Source organism: Macrobrachium rosenbergii, unplaced genomic scaffold (genome assembly GCF_040412425.1).
Source record: "Macrobrachium rosenbergii isolate ZJJX-2024 unplaced genomic scaffold, ASM4041242v1 13913, whole genome shotgun sequence".
NCBI lineage: Eukaryota > Metazoa > Arthropoda > Malacostraca > Decapoda > Palaemonidae > Macrobrachium > Macrobrachium rosenbergii.
Window position 1 is genome coordinate 1,646,858 of NW_027100727.1, and position 15,282 is coordinate 1,662,139.

The following is a 15,282-nucleotide window of genomic DNA, read 5'->3' on the forward strand; positions in this document are numbered from 1 at the left end:
TTAGACTGTCACTCGATGGGCCGGAGTTCAATTCCCGCGACCGGCTGATGAAGAGTTAGAGGAATTTATTTCTGGTGATAGAAATTCATTTCTAGCTATAATGTGGTTCGGATTCCACAATAAGCTGTAGGTCCCGTTGCTAAGTAACCAATTGGTTCTTAGCCACGTAAAATAAGTCTAATCCTTCGGGACAGCCCTAGGAGAGCTGTTAATCAGCTCAGTGGTCTGGTAAAACTAAGGTATACTTTTTTTCTTATTTTGGTTTCCCAAGAAAGGTTAAACGAATCTTGACGGAACGCCTCAGATGTCATCTTCAGGTTCGAAGATTCATAGCAGGATGCATTGCGGCACTGTATCCATATGGGTCAACTAAATTTGTAATTACTACGTACTACATTGACAAAGTTTGATGTTTATAAGCCAAAGGTATTTTCATCTTCAGTTTTCAGAAAGAAACTAACTTATGATTACAGATGGAAAATCAAAATAGCTTTCATAATCGTCCCATAGTTTTGGCAGGTTCATTTCCTCCGCTGTCAAAGACATCAGTGTTTAAATTTAAAATGACTCCGCTTTACGACATCATTATAACATCACATACCTATTATAATCTCTCTCTCTCTCTCTCTTGTTATAATACCCGTTTGAACCCACAATATTAACTGACTGCTTTCGTCACAACGGGTTCAAGGAACCGCACCGATAACGTAAATAGTGAGGTGAACGTGCTACAAATTAGGTTAGAGAGAGAGAGAGAGAGAGAGAGAGAGAGAGAGAGAGAGAGAGAGGGGGAGAGGTGAGAGTAAGGGACAGAGCAAGCTGGTGGTTAAAAGTTACATTGCAGGCAGAACGAACAGCCACATATTGAAAATTGACGTGTATGCCAGCATTTTCGATTTATTAGAATTATTCAAACATTTCCTGTTTCCCACAGGACGAACAACAGAGCAGCCATATTAATGCTTAGTGCACAACCAGAATTCGTTTACAGCAAGGTCCTGGGATTGATATCTTTGTCAGATACATTTACTTCTGTACATACAATTACTCTTTGACTAAAAATAAACACACTCGCACAATTATTTATATATATATATATCTATCTATCTATCTATCTATCTATCTATCTATCTATATATATATATATATATATGTATATATATATATATGTATATATATATATATATATATATATATATATATATATAATCAGAAAGCTACAAACGTCCTTTAATATCCAATTCACTCTACCTCGGAAATAATATATTTTCATATATGTTACCGAAGGGGAATTTTTTTGTTGATAATAAGTCCACCGTCCCGTGGGGTCGAACCAGCGACGGACGAGGAATCAGGACTACAGTGACGCACTAACGAAATCGGCCACAAGAGAGGACGTTTGTAGCTTTCTGATTGTATATGAATCACGGTGATGTGATAAATAGTCATATATATATATATAATGCATTCCAAACATGCACATGAATCACTACCGCTCTCTGTCTCTCTCTCTCTCTCTCTCTCTCTCTCTCTCTCTCTCTCTCTCTCTCTCTCTCTCTCTACACATACACACACACACACATATATATATATATATATATATATATATATATATATATATATATATATATATATATATATATATATATATATATATATATATATATATATATATATATATATATATATACTGTATATATATATATAAAATTACAAACATGCGCATGAATTATTATCTCTCTCTCTCTCTCTCTCTCTCTCTCTCTCTCTCTCTCTCTCTCTCTCTCTCTCTCTCTCTCTCTATATATATATATATATATATATATATATATATATATATATATATATATATATATATATATATATATATATATATATATATATATATACTATACATACACACACGCAAATATAAATTCCAACTAACTCAGTATTACCCGTTGGCCAATAGAGAATGACAGACTATGTGCACTGTGCATACCACTGACTAACTCTTGTATTCTTACCACACTTCCACAATTATACTGATGTCGTTTTCGACGCTTATTGCAGACGGATCCACAGAGGACACGTAAAACAATTGTCAAAACAATAAATATGATTGTCTCCTAAATCTGCCATACTTAGAACAGATTAGATTAACAACCATCACAAAGGCTCTAACTTTACTGAAATGTTGACGAAAATTTTAGTCGAGTCAGAAAGGACCACTTAACCCCACTGCTACGCAAACGAATTTGCTGAGAATCACCAGAAATAGGCGCCGTCTGTCTTGCCTCTTAAGAAGATTTCTTGTCCACAACTGAAGACTAAGAGGAGGCATTCCTTCCTCTCCCCTGACAGTGGTGTTGTTACTGGCCGGGCAGCAAATTTCGGAGAGAGATGCACAGTGTATATGCTAAATTTAGTATAGCACCAGCTCCGGTTTTCTTGCCTTGCCCCTAGGTTAGGTTAGGTTAGGTTAGAATAAATCCACATTATCCTCACTAATTTGGGTGTGGGAAACATAATGAGATTATTTTCAAGACAAATCTATGGTTAGTTTTTAAGACATGGCGTCCCGCTTTTTTCAGGGAAAGGTCCCTCCCGGTACTTGGTTACATCTCAGGAAAATGCGGCCGGACACGAGAGTACTTGAGCTCCTTCAGGAGTACAGAGATCAGTTCATACTTTCAGAAATAGCTTTGTCTCGAATCTCACAGGTGTCTAGCATATGTGGGAAAAATAGAAACGAAGAGATGTAAAACGGTGATGATAATATTATATAAAAACTTCTTTCATTTACAGGATAAATGTTTATTCTTTCATGTAAACAAAATGTTGAATGCTATTTTAACGTCTAAAAAATCCTTACAAGGCTCACTTTATATTAAGGCAACAGGACAGCAATCAGCAATGAGAATATTTTATATTTTGACACAATGTATTGATAAAATGAATGGATCTGTATAGTTAGTATGCATTCATTTATGAAAGTGAAGCAGCTCATTAGTGAGATTAAAGTGTCTTTTCACTGATGCAAACCAGTGGAAATACAGGTTCATTTCTAAGGTGTCACTCACTAGAAAACCAATCAATTGTTGGATTGCTTTATATATCCTGTCTTTAGACACATTTACCTCATAAGGTTATTTTTTGTCCTATATGCAAAAAAATGGTGATACTGAACACATTATAAAATAAGGAGATGTTTATTGGCACGCCAGTGGCGTCGTGAGGGTTGCTGGCGCCTGGGGGCAAAGTCTTTTATGGCGCCCCCAAAGGCGGGGGGCGGCCGGGGGGAGGACTATTTTCCTCTGAGTGTGCTAATCTTAGAAGGAAATGTTTGCCTTCATTATTTTAGATATATTGTGTTGAAAACAAAACATTCTAATTTGCATAATAATATTCTGGAATGATAGAACACAAACCGAATTTGCAAACTGAAATAGTTATTTTAGATATAACAGATATACTGTAATTAATTAATCATTAGCCCTCATAAATAAATTCCAATATGTTGATAAGATAACTAAAATGTAGATTGCAGTAAAGAATCATAGTAACCAGTAACTCATAACCAAAGACAAATGGCAAATTAAATAAATTTGATTAAAAAAGGAGTTAAACATTAGGGAATACAGGAGCTAATAAAATCATGAAAATGTACAATTTGTTGCCATCATAGAAGTTAATACTAGGAAAAAAAATAGATTTCGTGGTAAAGACTGAATAGTTATAATGCCTGAAAAGAAAACTGATAAGAACAAAGATGAATTAGTTCACTAACTATAAACCTTACTTTTCTTTAAAGAATGTTTAACGTGCGTCAAAATAATGAAAACAAAAAGATTGAAGTGATGGATGCTTAGGATCAACCATATGCAAGGAAATAAGACGGTATAAAGGTATTAGAATGTAAAGATAATTAGACAGATATTGATAACAGAAAACCTAAACAATGAAAAGGATTGATAATGAATTGTAGGACATTAAGTATTGATGCACGTTACAATGTGTTTACAGATTTATCTTTCTAGCTTTTACAGCCGCAGATCTGTCTCTCACGTCATCAAAGTTTATTTTGTTTGCGATCTCTTGCTCTACACTTAGTACAGTTAAAGCTGACAATCTCTCTTGCCCCATAAATGTTCGCAGATGCGACAAGATAAGTTTCAACCTACTAAATGATCGCTCACAACTAGCAGTTGATACTGCAATGGTCAGAAGTATCTGAAGGGCAACTCGAAGGTTTGGGAAAACACTTTCATCCCCATATTGAACAATGAAAAGAAGTAATTCCTGTGGGTTGGTGATCAGAACATCATCTCGTGTTTTAAGCAACATTCTGCAATCTACAATTTCGCTGAACAGTTCCAAGCCGTCTAAGTCAGTGTCATAGAAACTTGCCACATTAATGCACCTTTCTTTGATGTATGCTTCATTGGTTGTAGATAGCAACTCCTTAATATCCAAAAGAAAGCCAAACTTTGAATCCAAGTTATACAGTCTGATGAACCGTCCGCCCATTTCATTGTGCATTCTGTCAATAGTACCTTTTAGCAGACGTTGCATCTCATTTTCTGCTGAGAATGAGGCCTGCAGCAGCAGCAGCAGCAGCAGCATCATCTCCAGTTTCACCAGGCATTTTTTTCCTCACTCTGCATCGTGTGGCAATTCTCGCATCCCAAGCATGACAGAGCTCCTCTGCTTTTATGATAGATGTCTGGCAGATAATATCCTCCCGATCAGCAAGGGAATAAGCTTGCAACGCCTGGGTATCTTGTACTGCCTCATGGAAATTCATTTTTGGATCCTGCAGCCGCTTCTGGACTCTGTCAATCTTGGTAGGTGAAATGTTCCAAAAACTTACTTAGCGCAGCAAAGAAATAAAATGTCAAAATTCTGCTCAATAGCTGTGTTGCTTCACTTCTGGTATCTGTTGTCGCATTCAAATCACTTCCGATGGTCTCTAAAGGTTGGACCAAATCCCCCACATTTTCATGTATGGGTCGAACTGCATCAGCTCTAGCACTCCAGCGTGTTTCAGATTCAGCTTTCACAGACATAGGCAAATTCTTCTTTAATCTCTCCCATCTATAGGCCGACCCTGAAAAGAAAGCATACACTGTCTGCGCAGTTCCAAAAAATGTGACCAACACCACCTCACGAAAGAAAACGAAACACTAGATAGATGGGGGTAACTATCCAATATCTTTGCACTGATTCACAATCACTGAACCACTTATTTTATAAGTACGTAATAAAATTTGATAGTACAGTAATTAACACATAATGACTACATTTATATATAATGAACATTAAAGGAAGTCAATCTTGGTATTTCTAAGTAATAGATACACCGCGGGGATTTTGCGAGAAATGGCAGTTTCTTATAGTATTTTGGTTGCTTATTTGCAATTCAACTTTTTTTTTTTGGCGGTCGGGTGTAATTAACCTGTAATTGTCCCCTGAAGTCCATCCAACAAGGGGTTTCCTTACGCGATCTTCACAAGACAGAGCACGGCGACGTCTGTTTCGAACGGTTCATATCCCGTCCGGCAAGTGCAGTACCTTGGAAACTGGTTTTTTCAACACTTTTAGGGCTTCTGACACTGGCGATGCATTTGTTTGTTGTCGGCCAAATGGAATGTCCCTTCGCCGTGTTTAGTACTGGCCCAGGGGGGTGGGGGAGTTACCCATACGTTAACAAGTTATTGCACTTGCCAGACGGGATATGAACCGTTCGAAGCAGACGTACCGGTGCTCTGTCTCGTGAAGATCGCGTATGGAAACCCCGGATTCCAATCGGGGTCCCCCTTACCGTAGGGTAGAGTTCAAAGGTAAATTGCAAGTTAATTACAGCCGACCGCCAAAAATTAACGTTAAATTGTTAATAAGCATCCAAAATACTGTAAGAAACTGCCATTTCTCGCTAAATACCCGCCCTGTACCTATAACTTAGTTCTACCTCAATCTTCATTAAATATAAAATATGTACGGAAAACTCTTAAAAACTTCAAGATTCTAAGTTACTGGTTTCATCACCCCGTTTCCCCCAAAATAGATGTCTTCCCAACTTCAATTTGGCGCCCCTTCAATGCTGCGCCAGGTGACATATGTCCCCCCAAGCCTCCCCCCTTCACGACGCCTCTGTGGCACGCTAAGGTTTCCCCCTTTTGTATAAACATGGTTCAGAAATGCTGGTAATTCGAAAAACTCGCCTCTGTTTGAAAAAAAATCTCTTTTATTCGCTTTTATCAGACCCTGATGGTTGCTAGCGGCCCATTAGTAAGTCTGGCCCAGTTCGTAACTCCCCCTCTTATCCCTTTCATCATTGTTCAGTCTTTCGTTTTATGAAAGGTACTGAGCCAATTCACACATCATTCAAGTTGTAAGACTACAATTTATGGCTACAATAAATTTCCGCGGGGTGTGAATATTACCACGGAAAATTTTCTATTCATTTATCCTAAGGTATTAACTTTGTCAACTATTAATTAATGACATCAGACTATTGCACATTATTTTGCGCCATTTTCCACACTTAACTTCCTTCCCTAATTATTATCCCAATAATCCTTCATAACTAGACTTTTGCCCTCCATCAATCCTGCATTCAATACAGTCCCATTAGAACCCATTTCTATTCTAATAACGGCATTTATACAAACGTCAACGTTTCAATTTACTTGAAACATTTTCTAGTACTATAATACATCTACTGTTCTGAGGGGAGCTAATAATTTTAGCTAGACTTTTAGTTTTCAATAAAAGAAAACTATTATAGTGCCGCCTCTGTCTGTCCGTCCGTCCGTCCGCACTTTTTCTATCCGCCCTCACATCTTAAGAACTACTGAGGAGGCTAGAGGGCTGCAAATTGGTATGTTGATCATCCACCCAACAATCATCAAATATACCAAATTGCAGCCCTGTAGCCTCCTCAGTAGTTTTCATGTCATTTAAGGAAACTTCGGCGCATTTTTTAATTGTTCATTGTTGCACTGGAACAATGACCATACTGGTATGTGTTAATAAACTCACTTTAGTGGTGTCTAATTTATTCTACGTTCAGTAACACAAAGGAAGCTGCTCGCGTGTTGATTATTCATTTCCACGTCCCTTTACATCTCGATTAAACCTGTAATATGCAAACTGCAGTGACGCTTCGTATATCATCCGATATTCCTGATTAAAACGAGTATTAATTTAGAGTTTATTTATTACATGCATCGAACTGATTAAGTTTCAAAACTCTCTTTATAACTACTCTTGTTTTCCTGTCACTTTAACATGCTTCCTGCTACAGTACAGGCTTCTTCCTTCACTGCATCATCATAACAATAATCGAGGGAGATATAAACGTTCTTTTATAATGATACTTTTTTATTATTATAAATTTCTATTGTCGCTATTAGTTTTGCTAAGCAACCTATCTAAATAGTAAATTTTATCAATATATATTCGATACATAAATATATATATATATATATATATATATATATATATATATATATATATATATATATATATATATATATATATATATATATATATATATATATATATATATATATACCTATATATCATATCATATATATATTCGTCTCCCCAGATTTTACTTTAAAAATCTTTAAGGATCTCTCTCTCTCTCTCTCTCTCTCTCTCTCTCTCTCTCTCTCTCTCTCTCTCTCTTCCTTATAAGTCCTTCATTTATTCATGCTTTCTTGCACAGACTACCTACTAAATTAACACTTATTTACGAATTTATCTATCAACTTGTTTATGGGTACATTATCTTTATTCCTTTTACGATCTTACAATGCCACCCAACCATTACAAAAAAGACAATTTTACATGATCTTGACCCCACAGCCGTTTCATATCAATTGCAGCACGTGAATAATTCAAGAGCTTCAGGATCAAACTCACGATAACAGCAGTTGCCGTAACGGCAAATGCAGGACCAAAACGAGGACTCTGCTGACTACACGAGCGTTATTGTGACGCCAGTTGCAGCGCTAATTACTGCAATAACACTTTGGCCTTTGTTGTGTGAAGCGCAGGAAATGCATTACTGCAGCATTTACTAGTAGGTAGCCACTGCAAAACGCAACCATACCTCCACTTATGTCTGGCAGTTCGTAAAAATGATATGGCATTTATTGAGACATATACAGTAAATGCAAGCACATGCAGACATGAACTCAGTCACACACACACACACACACACACACACACACACACACACACACACACACACACACACACACACACACACACACATACATATATATATATATATATATATATATATATATATATATATATATATATATATATAATATAATATATATATATATATATATATATATATATATATATATATATATATATATATATATATATATATATATATATATATATATATATATATATATATATATATATATATATATATATATATATACATATATATATATATATATATATATATATATATATATATATATATATATATATATATATATATATATATATATATATATATATATATATATATATATATATATATATATATATATATATATATATATATATATATATATATATATATATATTGTATATATATACAATATATAATATATATATACATATATACATATATTTTATATATATACATACATACATATATACACGCACATACAAACATACACACATACACACACAGATATAATAGTAAGAGACCCCATTAAAAACTGGAAAATATGAAAAAATATTGGGATAGTAGCCTAAATTCTTCCATCTCTGAGACAGCAAAGTAAAAATGACAAGTATGAGAAGTTCTAAACCCCAGGAGAATATAGCATCTAAAAGTAAGAAATAAAAGATAAGATACTTAACGAGTAATTGATATTACGTTGCTCTCAGTCATATTTTGAGCTTAGACTTTTTCATTGACTGAAATCATGGCCGATTTTCTTTGCTCGCCTTTCTTGTCCATCACATTTGCACGAATTTGTCCGGAACCTGATTAGATGCTCTGAGCAATAATTGGATCGATCGAAGTGCAGTAATAATAATAAACACGACCCGTATCTTTGTTCAAAGTAGAGTCACACCTTAATTCTTTCAAAGCGTCTACTGAAATACGTCACTCACTGAAAGTGTCTTTGTGATTGCAGAATTCTGTAACGACTGTTCAAGACTTCAGCCTCCTTTCCAAGTTCTGTTGGACCACTTCAGGAGTCTTGATGTGTTTCTGTTATTGTTCGAAAGCACTTACTGTACGGGTATATTAGAACATAGCTTCAGAGATTAATGTGTTATTCAGCTCTCTCTCTCTCTCTCTCTCTCTCTCTCTCTTACGTTTGCCTAATGAAGGTAAGACAAATGTTGCTTCCAGACTGCTTCTCTCTTTCCGTGTGCCAAACGCCTTCTACTTTTTCCCTGTCTGTGCCGAAGTTGCTCTCTCTCTCTCTCTCTCTCTCTCTCTCTCTCTCTCTCTCTCTCTCTCCGACTTACTTTGCTTCAAAATTCATTTTTTATTCTTCTACAGGGCTGTCAGAGGACAGGATGTTGAAAAAGACTCGTAAATCTCAGAGGCTGCAGCCGCGCCTATTTTTCCATTCATTTTTTCCTCCTATCTGTCATCTATTTTCACTTTCAAATTTCTGGTTTGGAAGACATTCTCGACAGAGAGAGAGAGAGAGAGAGAGAGAGAGAGAGAGAGAGAGAGAGAGAGAGAGAGAGAGATATCAAAATGGCTTTGAAGTCAGAAATCCATTAATACGTTAATTGTGTTTCCATGCAGATGTCTATTTCTGCGTGACTGACAAACAAAAAGAGACTGAACATTAAGACGTCTTTGAAATAGAACCGAGGTTTAATACCTTTCGCTGTACTTTTAGAATGAGGACTGCAGGTGTTTGTTGATCACTGGTTAATTGTTGGGGCCAAGTGTCTCCACATTTCCACCAAAACTACCACTATATACTGCCTGTGCACTTCGACTTGACACAATTTATTGCATTTCCGTTCGCATCAACAGACTAAATGGTTGCAGAATTATTTCTTGGCATTCAAAACCGAATATAGCCTACCCAGCAGCGTTCAACACTAACATAAGGAAACTCATGCACCACACATACGCGTGCGCGCGCACCTACTCTCACGCACATACCAGTGAATATGTATGCATCTATTTGCGCTTCATATGTTTCAATGAATTTTTAATTTCCAGCGTAGAGATAACCAGGCCTATCGGTGCCAGGCCTCATTTCCAGTGCGACACAGCAAAAAAAAAAAAAAAAAAAAAAAAAACGCTTGGTACTCTTCTGTTACATAAAATGCCTTAATTACTTATGCCGTAAGCAGCCTTTTGATGTTTAAAAAATTTACTGCCGAACTATAAAAAAAAGCCAGAGGAAGTAACCTGCGTAACGGATATTCTAATAATACTAAATAAGGTTAAAGATTTACCATTTTCCTTTTGAATAGGAATTTCTACATGAAAAGATAGAATTTTGGTTCAGATGTATGAAAAAGCTGTAGAATCTTAAAGCGTGAAAGACTTAGCTGTTACGAGTCCACCGCACAAAAATCATTTTTTCATTCGTTTGCATAAGCTCTGACGGAATACTGGTTTTGGAGGGATAATCCAAGTTAACTCCTAAAACTACAATACAGACGTAACACCCACGGCAGATGTGTTGTTGAATCTAGACACATATTTTCAGACAGGGATTTATTCCTGTCTACAACACCGAAGTTGCCAATTGTCACTTGCAACAACATCTATAGGCTTCGTCATTTTTTTCAAAGGCAAATATTCGTGAAGAATTGATACTCTCAAGTTATTTAGAAAAGGTTATTTTTTTCGGATATATACTTTAACTTAAGTAAAACCACTGCGCTCTAAGGCAAGGCAATTTATTTTTTACACACCCCTGGCTTTACAAAAAAGAATTATGGCTCAGAGAATTGTCTTAACAAATCGTTTAATATTCCAGACGTCATTAGAAAACGTTTAAATGCTCATGACTCATAAGTAAAATATTTTTCTATAAACAATAAACTGACGAATACTTGATCACCTCAATATTCGAACACGAAGACTTATCTTAATTCCTCCTTCCTCGTCCTCTCTCTCTCTCTCTCTCTCTCTCTCTCTCTCTCTCTCTCTCTCTCTCTCTCTCTCTCTCGTCCTCACGTTAACATTGGGGCAATTGTAATTTCATAATGCCGTATTTTTAGTTTTCTGCAAAAGAAAACTATTGTGCCGGCTTTGTCTGTCCGCCCGCACTTTTTCTGTCCGCTCTCAGACCTTAAAAACTACTGAGGCTAGAGGGCTGCAAATTGGTATGTTGATCATCCACCCTCCAATCATCAAACATACCAAATTGCAGCCCTCTAGCCTCAGTTGTTTTTATTTTATTTAATGTTAAAGTTAGCCATAATCGTGCGTCTGGCAACGATACAGGACATGCCACCACCGGGCGGCAGTTAAAATTTCATGGGCCGCGACTCATACAGCATTATACCGAGACCACCGAAAGATAGATCTATTTTCGGTGATTATACGTTGTACAGAAAACTGACTTCGGCGCATTTTTTACTTGTTGAGGATTGTGATTAATCCTCCAGACGATTAATTTCTTAGCTTTCTCATTAATCCTTTACTGGCAAGAATGAGCTACAATTAAATTCCCTCTGTCGCTCAGAGGATGTAATCAATCTCACGCCTATTTGAAGTGGAAGGAAGTAATCATTGTTTTACAAAGAATTATTACCCACTTAACAATCTTAATTAAAACTTTTCAGACGACGAACTTTTTTTCCTTTTGTTTTGTGGTAGAAGGTAATAGCGAAACAGTGTCTGGTGGTTAGTGTGGTGGAAATGGTGAAAAAGAACTTTAGTCTGGTGATATCTTGACATCACAATGACATCATTACCTAAGGATTATACTGTAGTTCAATAACTCAAGAACAGTTTTACACTGGCTTGCTGGAAAATTCTACAAAAATATACTGTTTTCCATTTTAACGCAGAACCCCCTTTAGATTATAGATACATAAATATACATGCACACTGAACCGCAAACACACGCACAAACATGAATATATATATATATATATATATATATATATATATATATATATATATATATATATATATATATATATATATATATATATAATATATATATATATATATATATATATATATATATATGAATATATATATATATATATATATATATATATATATAATATATATATATATATATATGAATATATATATATATATATATATATATATATATATATATATATATATGAATATATATATATATATATATATATATATGAATATATATATATATATATATATATATATATATATATATATATATATATATATATATATGAATATATATATATATATATATATAATATATATATATATATATATATATATATATATATATATATATGAATATATATATATATATATATATATATATATATATATATATATATATGAATATATATATATATATATATATATATATATATATAATATATATATATATATATATATATATATGAATATATATATATATATATATATATATATATATATGAATATATATATATATGAATATATATATATATATATATATATATGAATATATATATATGAATATATATATATATATATATATATATATATATATATATATATATATATATATATATATATATATGAATATATATATATATATATATATATATATATATATATATATATATATATAAAATATGTATTATAGTCAAGATTATTATTTATAGGTACTCATACGCTGTTTGCTTATTTTACTGTGCCATGTATGTATATAATTACACAATTATATACAGAAATTTTTAAATTTCGGTTTACATCTTCACCTTCATATGATACAACACCTGCATTCAGTGGCCATTTTGGTGTCGTCCGCATGTCTGGGAATACTTAACACCCCAGTGTACAAGAGTCACCAGAGCTACCAAAGTAACTTATCGGTTGAGCAGAAAAAATCACTTAGGACAAACGACCGTGTTATAAAAAATATTTATTTGCAAAACTAACATCTGTAGATTCCAAATCATTTTGAGAAATTTATAATATGTAGTTGGTTGTCAGTTTATGCTAGTTCACTTGGGTAGTGACTGCTTCTGGTCAGCAAACCTAGAAGCATTGGCAGATATACTCCTGTCCCAAGCTTTCCACTCCACCTTGAGCCAGCCCTTATAGTGACTTCATAGGATGAAATAGAGAATGGACATGATAATTCCACAGCCATCCTGAGGTCGCCTCCACATTCATCAGACGAGGTGCAGAGTTAACTCAATTCTTCATGGTGCTACACTTAGTATTCATAGCACTGAACACAATGAGTCCCATCGTTGTAGAGTCCCGAAAAATGTCCAGCACTACGACGAAGAATATGAATCCATAAAATATCCAAAGGTAAGGTGAGGTGAGGGAGAGTAATCACTCCTTGACGGTTGGTATTGGACTGCTTTTCCCTTCCAACAGTGACTGCGAGGTTGCTTCGTAGAGTTGTTTGGCTCGGAATATTCAGAAAATTAGGTAGTTAGTAGTTATCTTTAACTCCTTTTTACTTTGGTTTGCACAACGAAGGCTGAGGTCAGTTAATTAGCACAATTTTATTTACTGTGATTTAGGAAAAATAAAGCCTCAAACATTAATTGAACAAACCGGAATTAAATTAAAACAAACAAATTAAAAGAAACAAATTCAAAGAAATTATAAAGTAAACTACGGAGATAATTACCAATTCCAAGGAATGTTTCTCCATGTAAGGTAATTACCGATCATAAAGAAAATTTCTCAATCACCCAAAATAGCCATAAACTTTTTACAAAATGTTATAGGAATATATATTTAAATATATATTTTATACACTCCGAGGAGAGGGATTGAATTTTCATCTGAAAAGTCAATGGAAAATAAATTTAAAACAAAATAAACTTAACTAATAATATATACAGATTAAATGTCTTCCTGTGAAAGAATTTCCTTAGTTTTAGCCATTCTGTCAATGTTCACTTGACATTAAAGGAATCAGGCTTTGTCACATGACGCTTGACAAATCTTCGACTTTTACCTAGCATTACTTTAGCCCCAGTAACTTCATCGTAAATATTCTTAGTGAGCTCTTTAACAATTCCTATTGGGTAATCAATGGCTTTGGTCATATTTTCCTTAACAAGAAGTAGATCTCCTACCTTTAACTGCTTATGTGGTACAGGCTTATACCTATCCTTTTTGTTTGTTGCTTGATATACAAGATGGTTTAAAAATTCATTATTATAGATGTCTATCAGCTTAGATTGTACTTTAACAAGTTTTTCATAGGAGTTCCTTATCAAATCCACTGAATCAACTGACCAATCCGGATCTGAAGTAGTACCTTGCAACTGTGGAATGATATTCAATGTTACAAGATCACGGCCATATAACAACTTCTCAGGAGTTATGACTTCAGGGAATTCCTCCAGAGAATATTCCCTCAATGAGTCTTTAAAGGCTATAGGCCTGCGATTAATAAGGTGTACTGTTTTAGATACAATAAACTCAAAATCCTTGTATGGTAAAATGTTTTTACCAATAGCTCCTTGTATCAGTCTTTTAGACAGCTTAACACAGATTTCAACTAATCCCCCAAGTTCACTGTTACCCTTATAATAGTGGTCAAATTTGATCTCATTCATATTATGCCTTCTCAGAAAATCTTTAGTTTCAAAATCAGAAAGAAAAGTCTCTATAATATTGGATCCAGCAGTCATTTGAGTTCCCAAATCAGAGACAATATACTCAGGCATTCCAAATTGATAAATGTGGAGCTGCAAGGCTCTTAGCAAATCCTCAACCGAGAGACTATCACACAGCTTTAGATTTACCGCTCTTGCCCACATGCAACTAATTACAAGGATCCATACCTTTTCTTTGGAATTGTTCACTTTAACATAAAAGGGTCCCATATGATCAATGTAAATATTACGGAATGGGACATTTGATGGATCAATTCTAACCTCACGATAAGAACTTTGGTTTAATTTAATAGGTCTTTCCCTGAACCTTTTGCATCCAATACAGCCCCTTATATACTTCTTTACTAAAGAAAATATATGGGGAATCCAAACAGTTTTCCTAATTTCTTGTATAACAGAATAACACCCTGCATGATGTAAGCTAAGATGTGTGTGCCTAATTAACAAAGGAACTAATGGGCT

General features: G+C 34.4%; 1 protein-coding gene across 1 annotated transcript; it reads right to left on the bottom strand.

Moving 5' to 3' along the window:
* Nucleotides 1–4,555: 4,555 nt before the first annotated feature.
* On the bottom strand, nucleotides 4,556–14,964 carry LOC136838070 (uncharacterized). The gene is made up of 2 exons (XM_067102916.1): nucleotides 14,164–14,964; nucleotides 4,556–4,822 (listed from the first exon to the last, which is right to left on the bottom strand). Exons 1-2 carry the CDS (start codon nucleotides 14,962–14,964, stop codon nucleotides 4,556–4,558), a joined length of 1,068 nt encoding a protein of 355 aa, XP_066959017.1.
* Nucleotides 14,965–15,282: the final 318 nt, after the last annotated feature.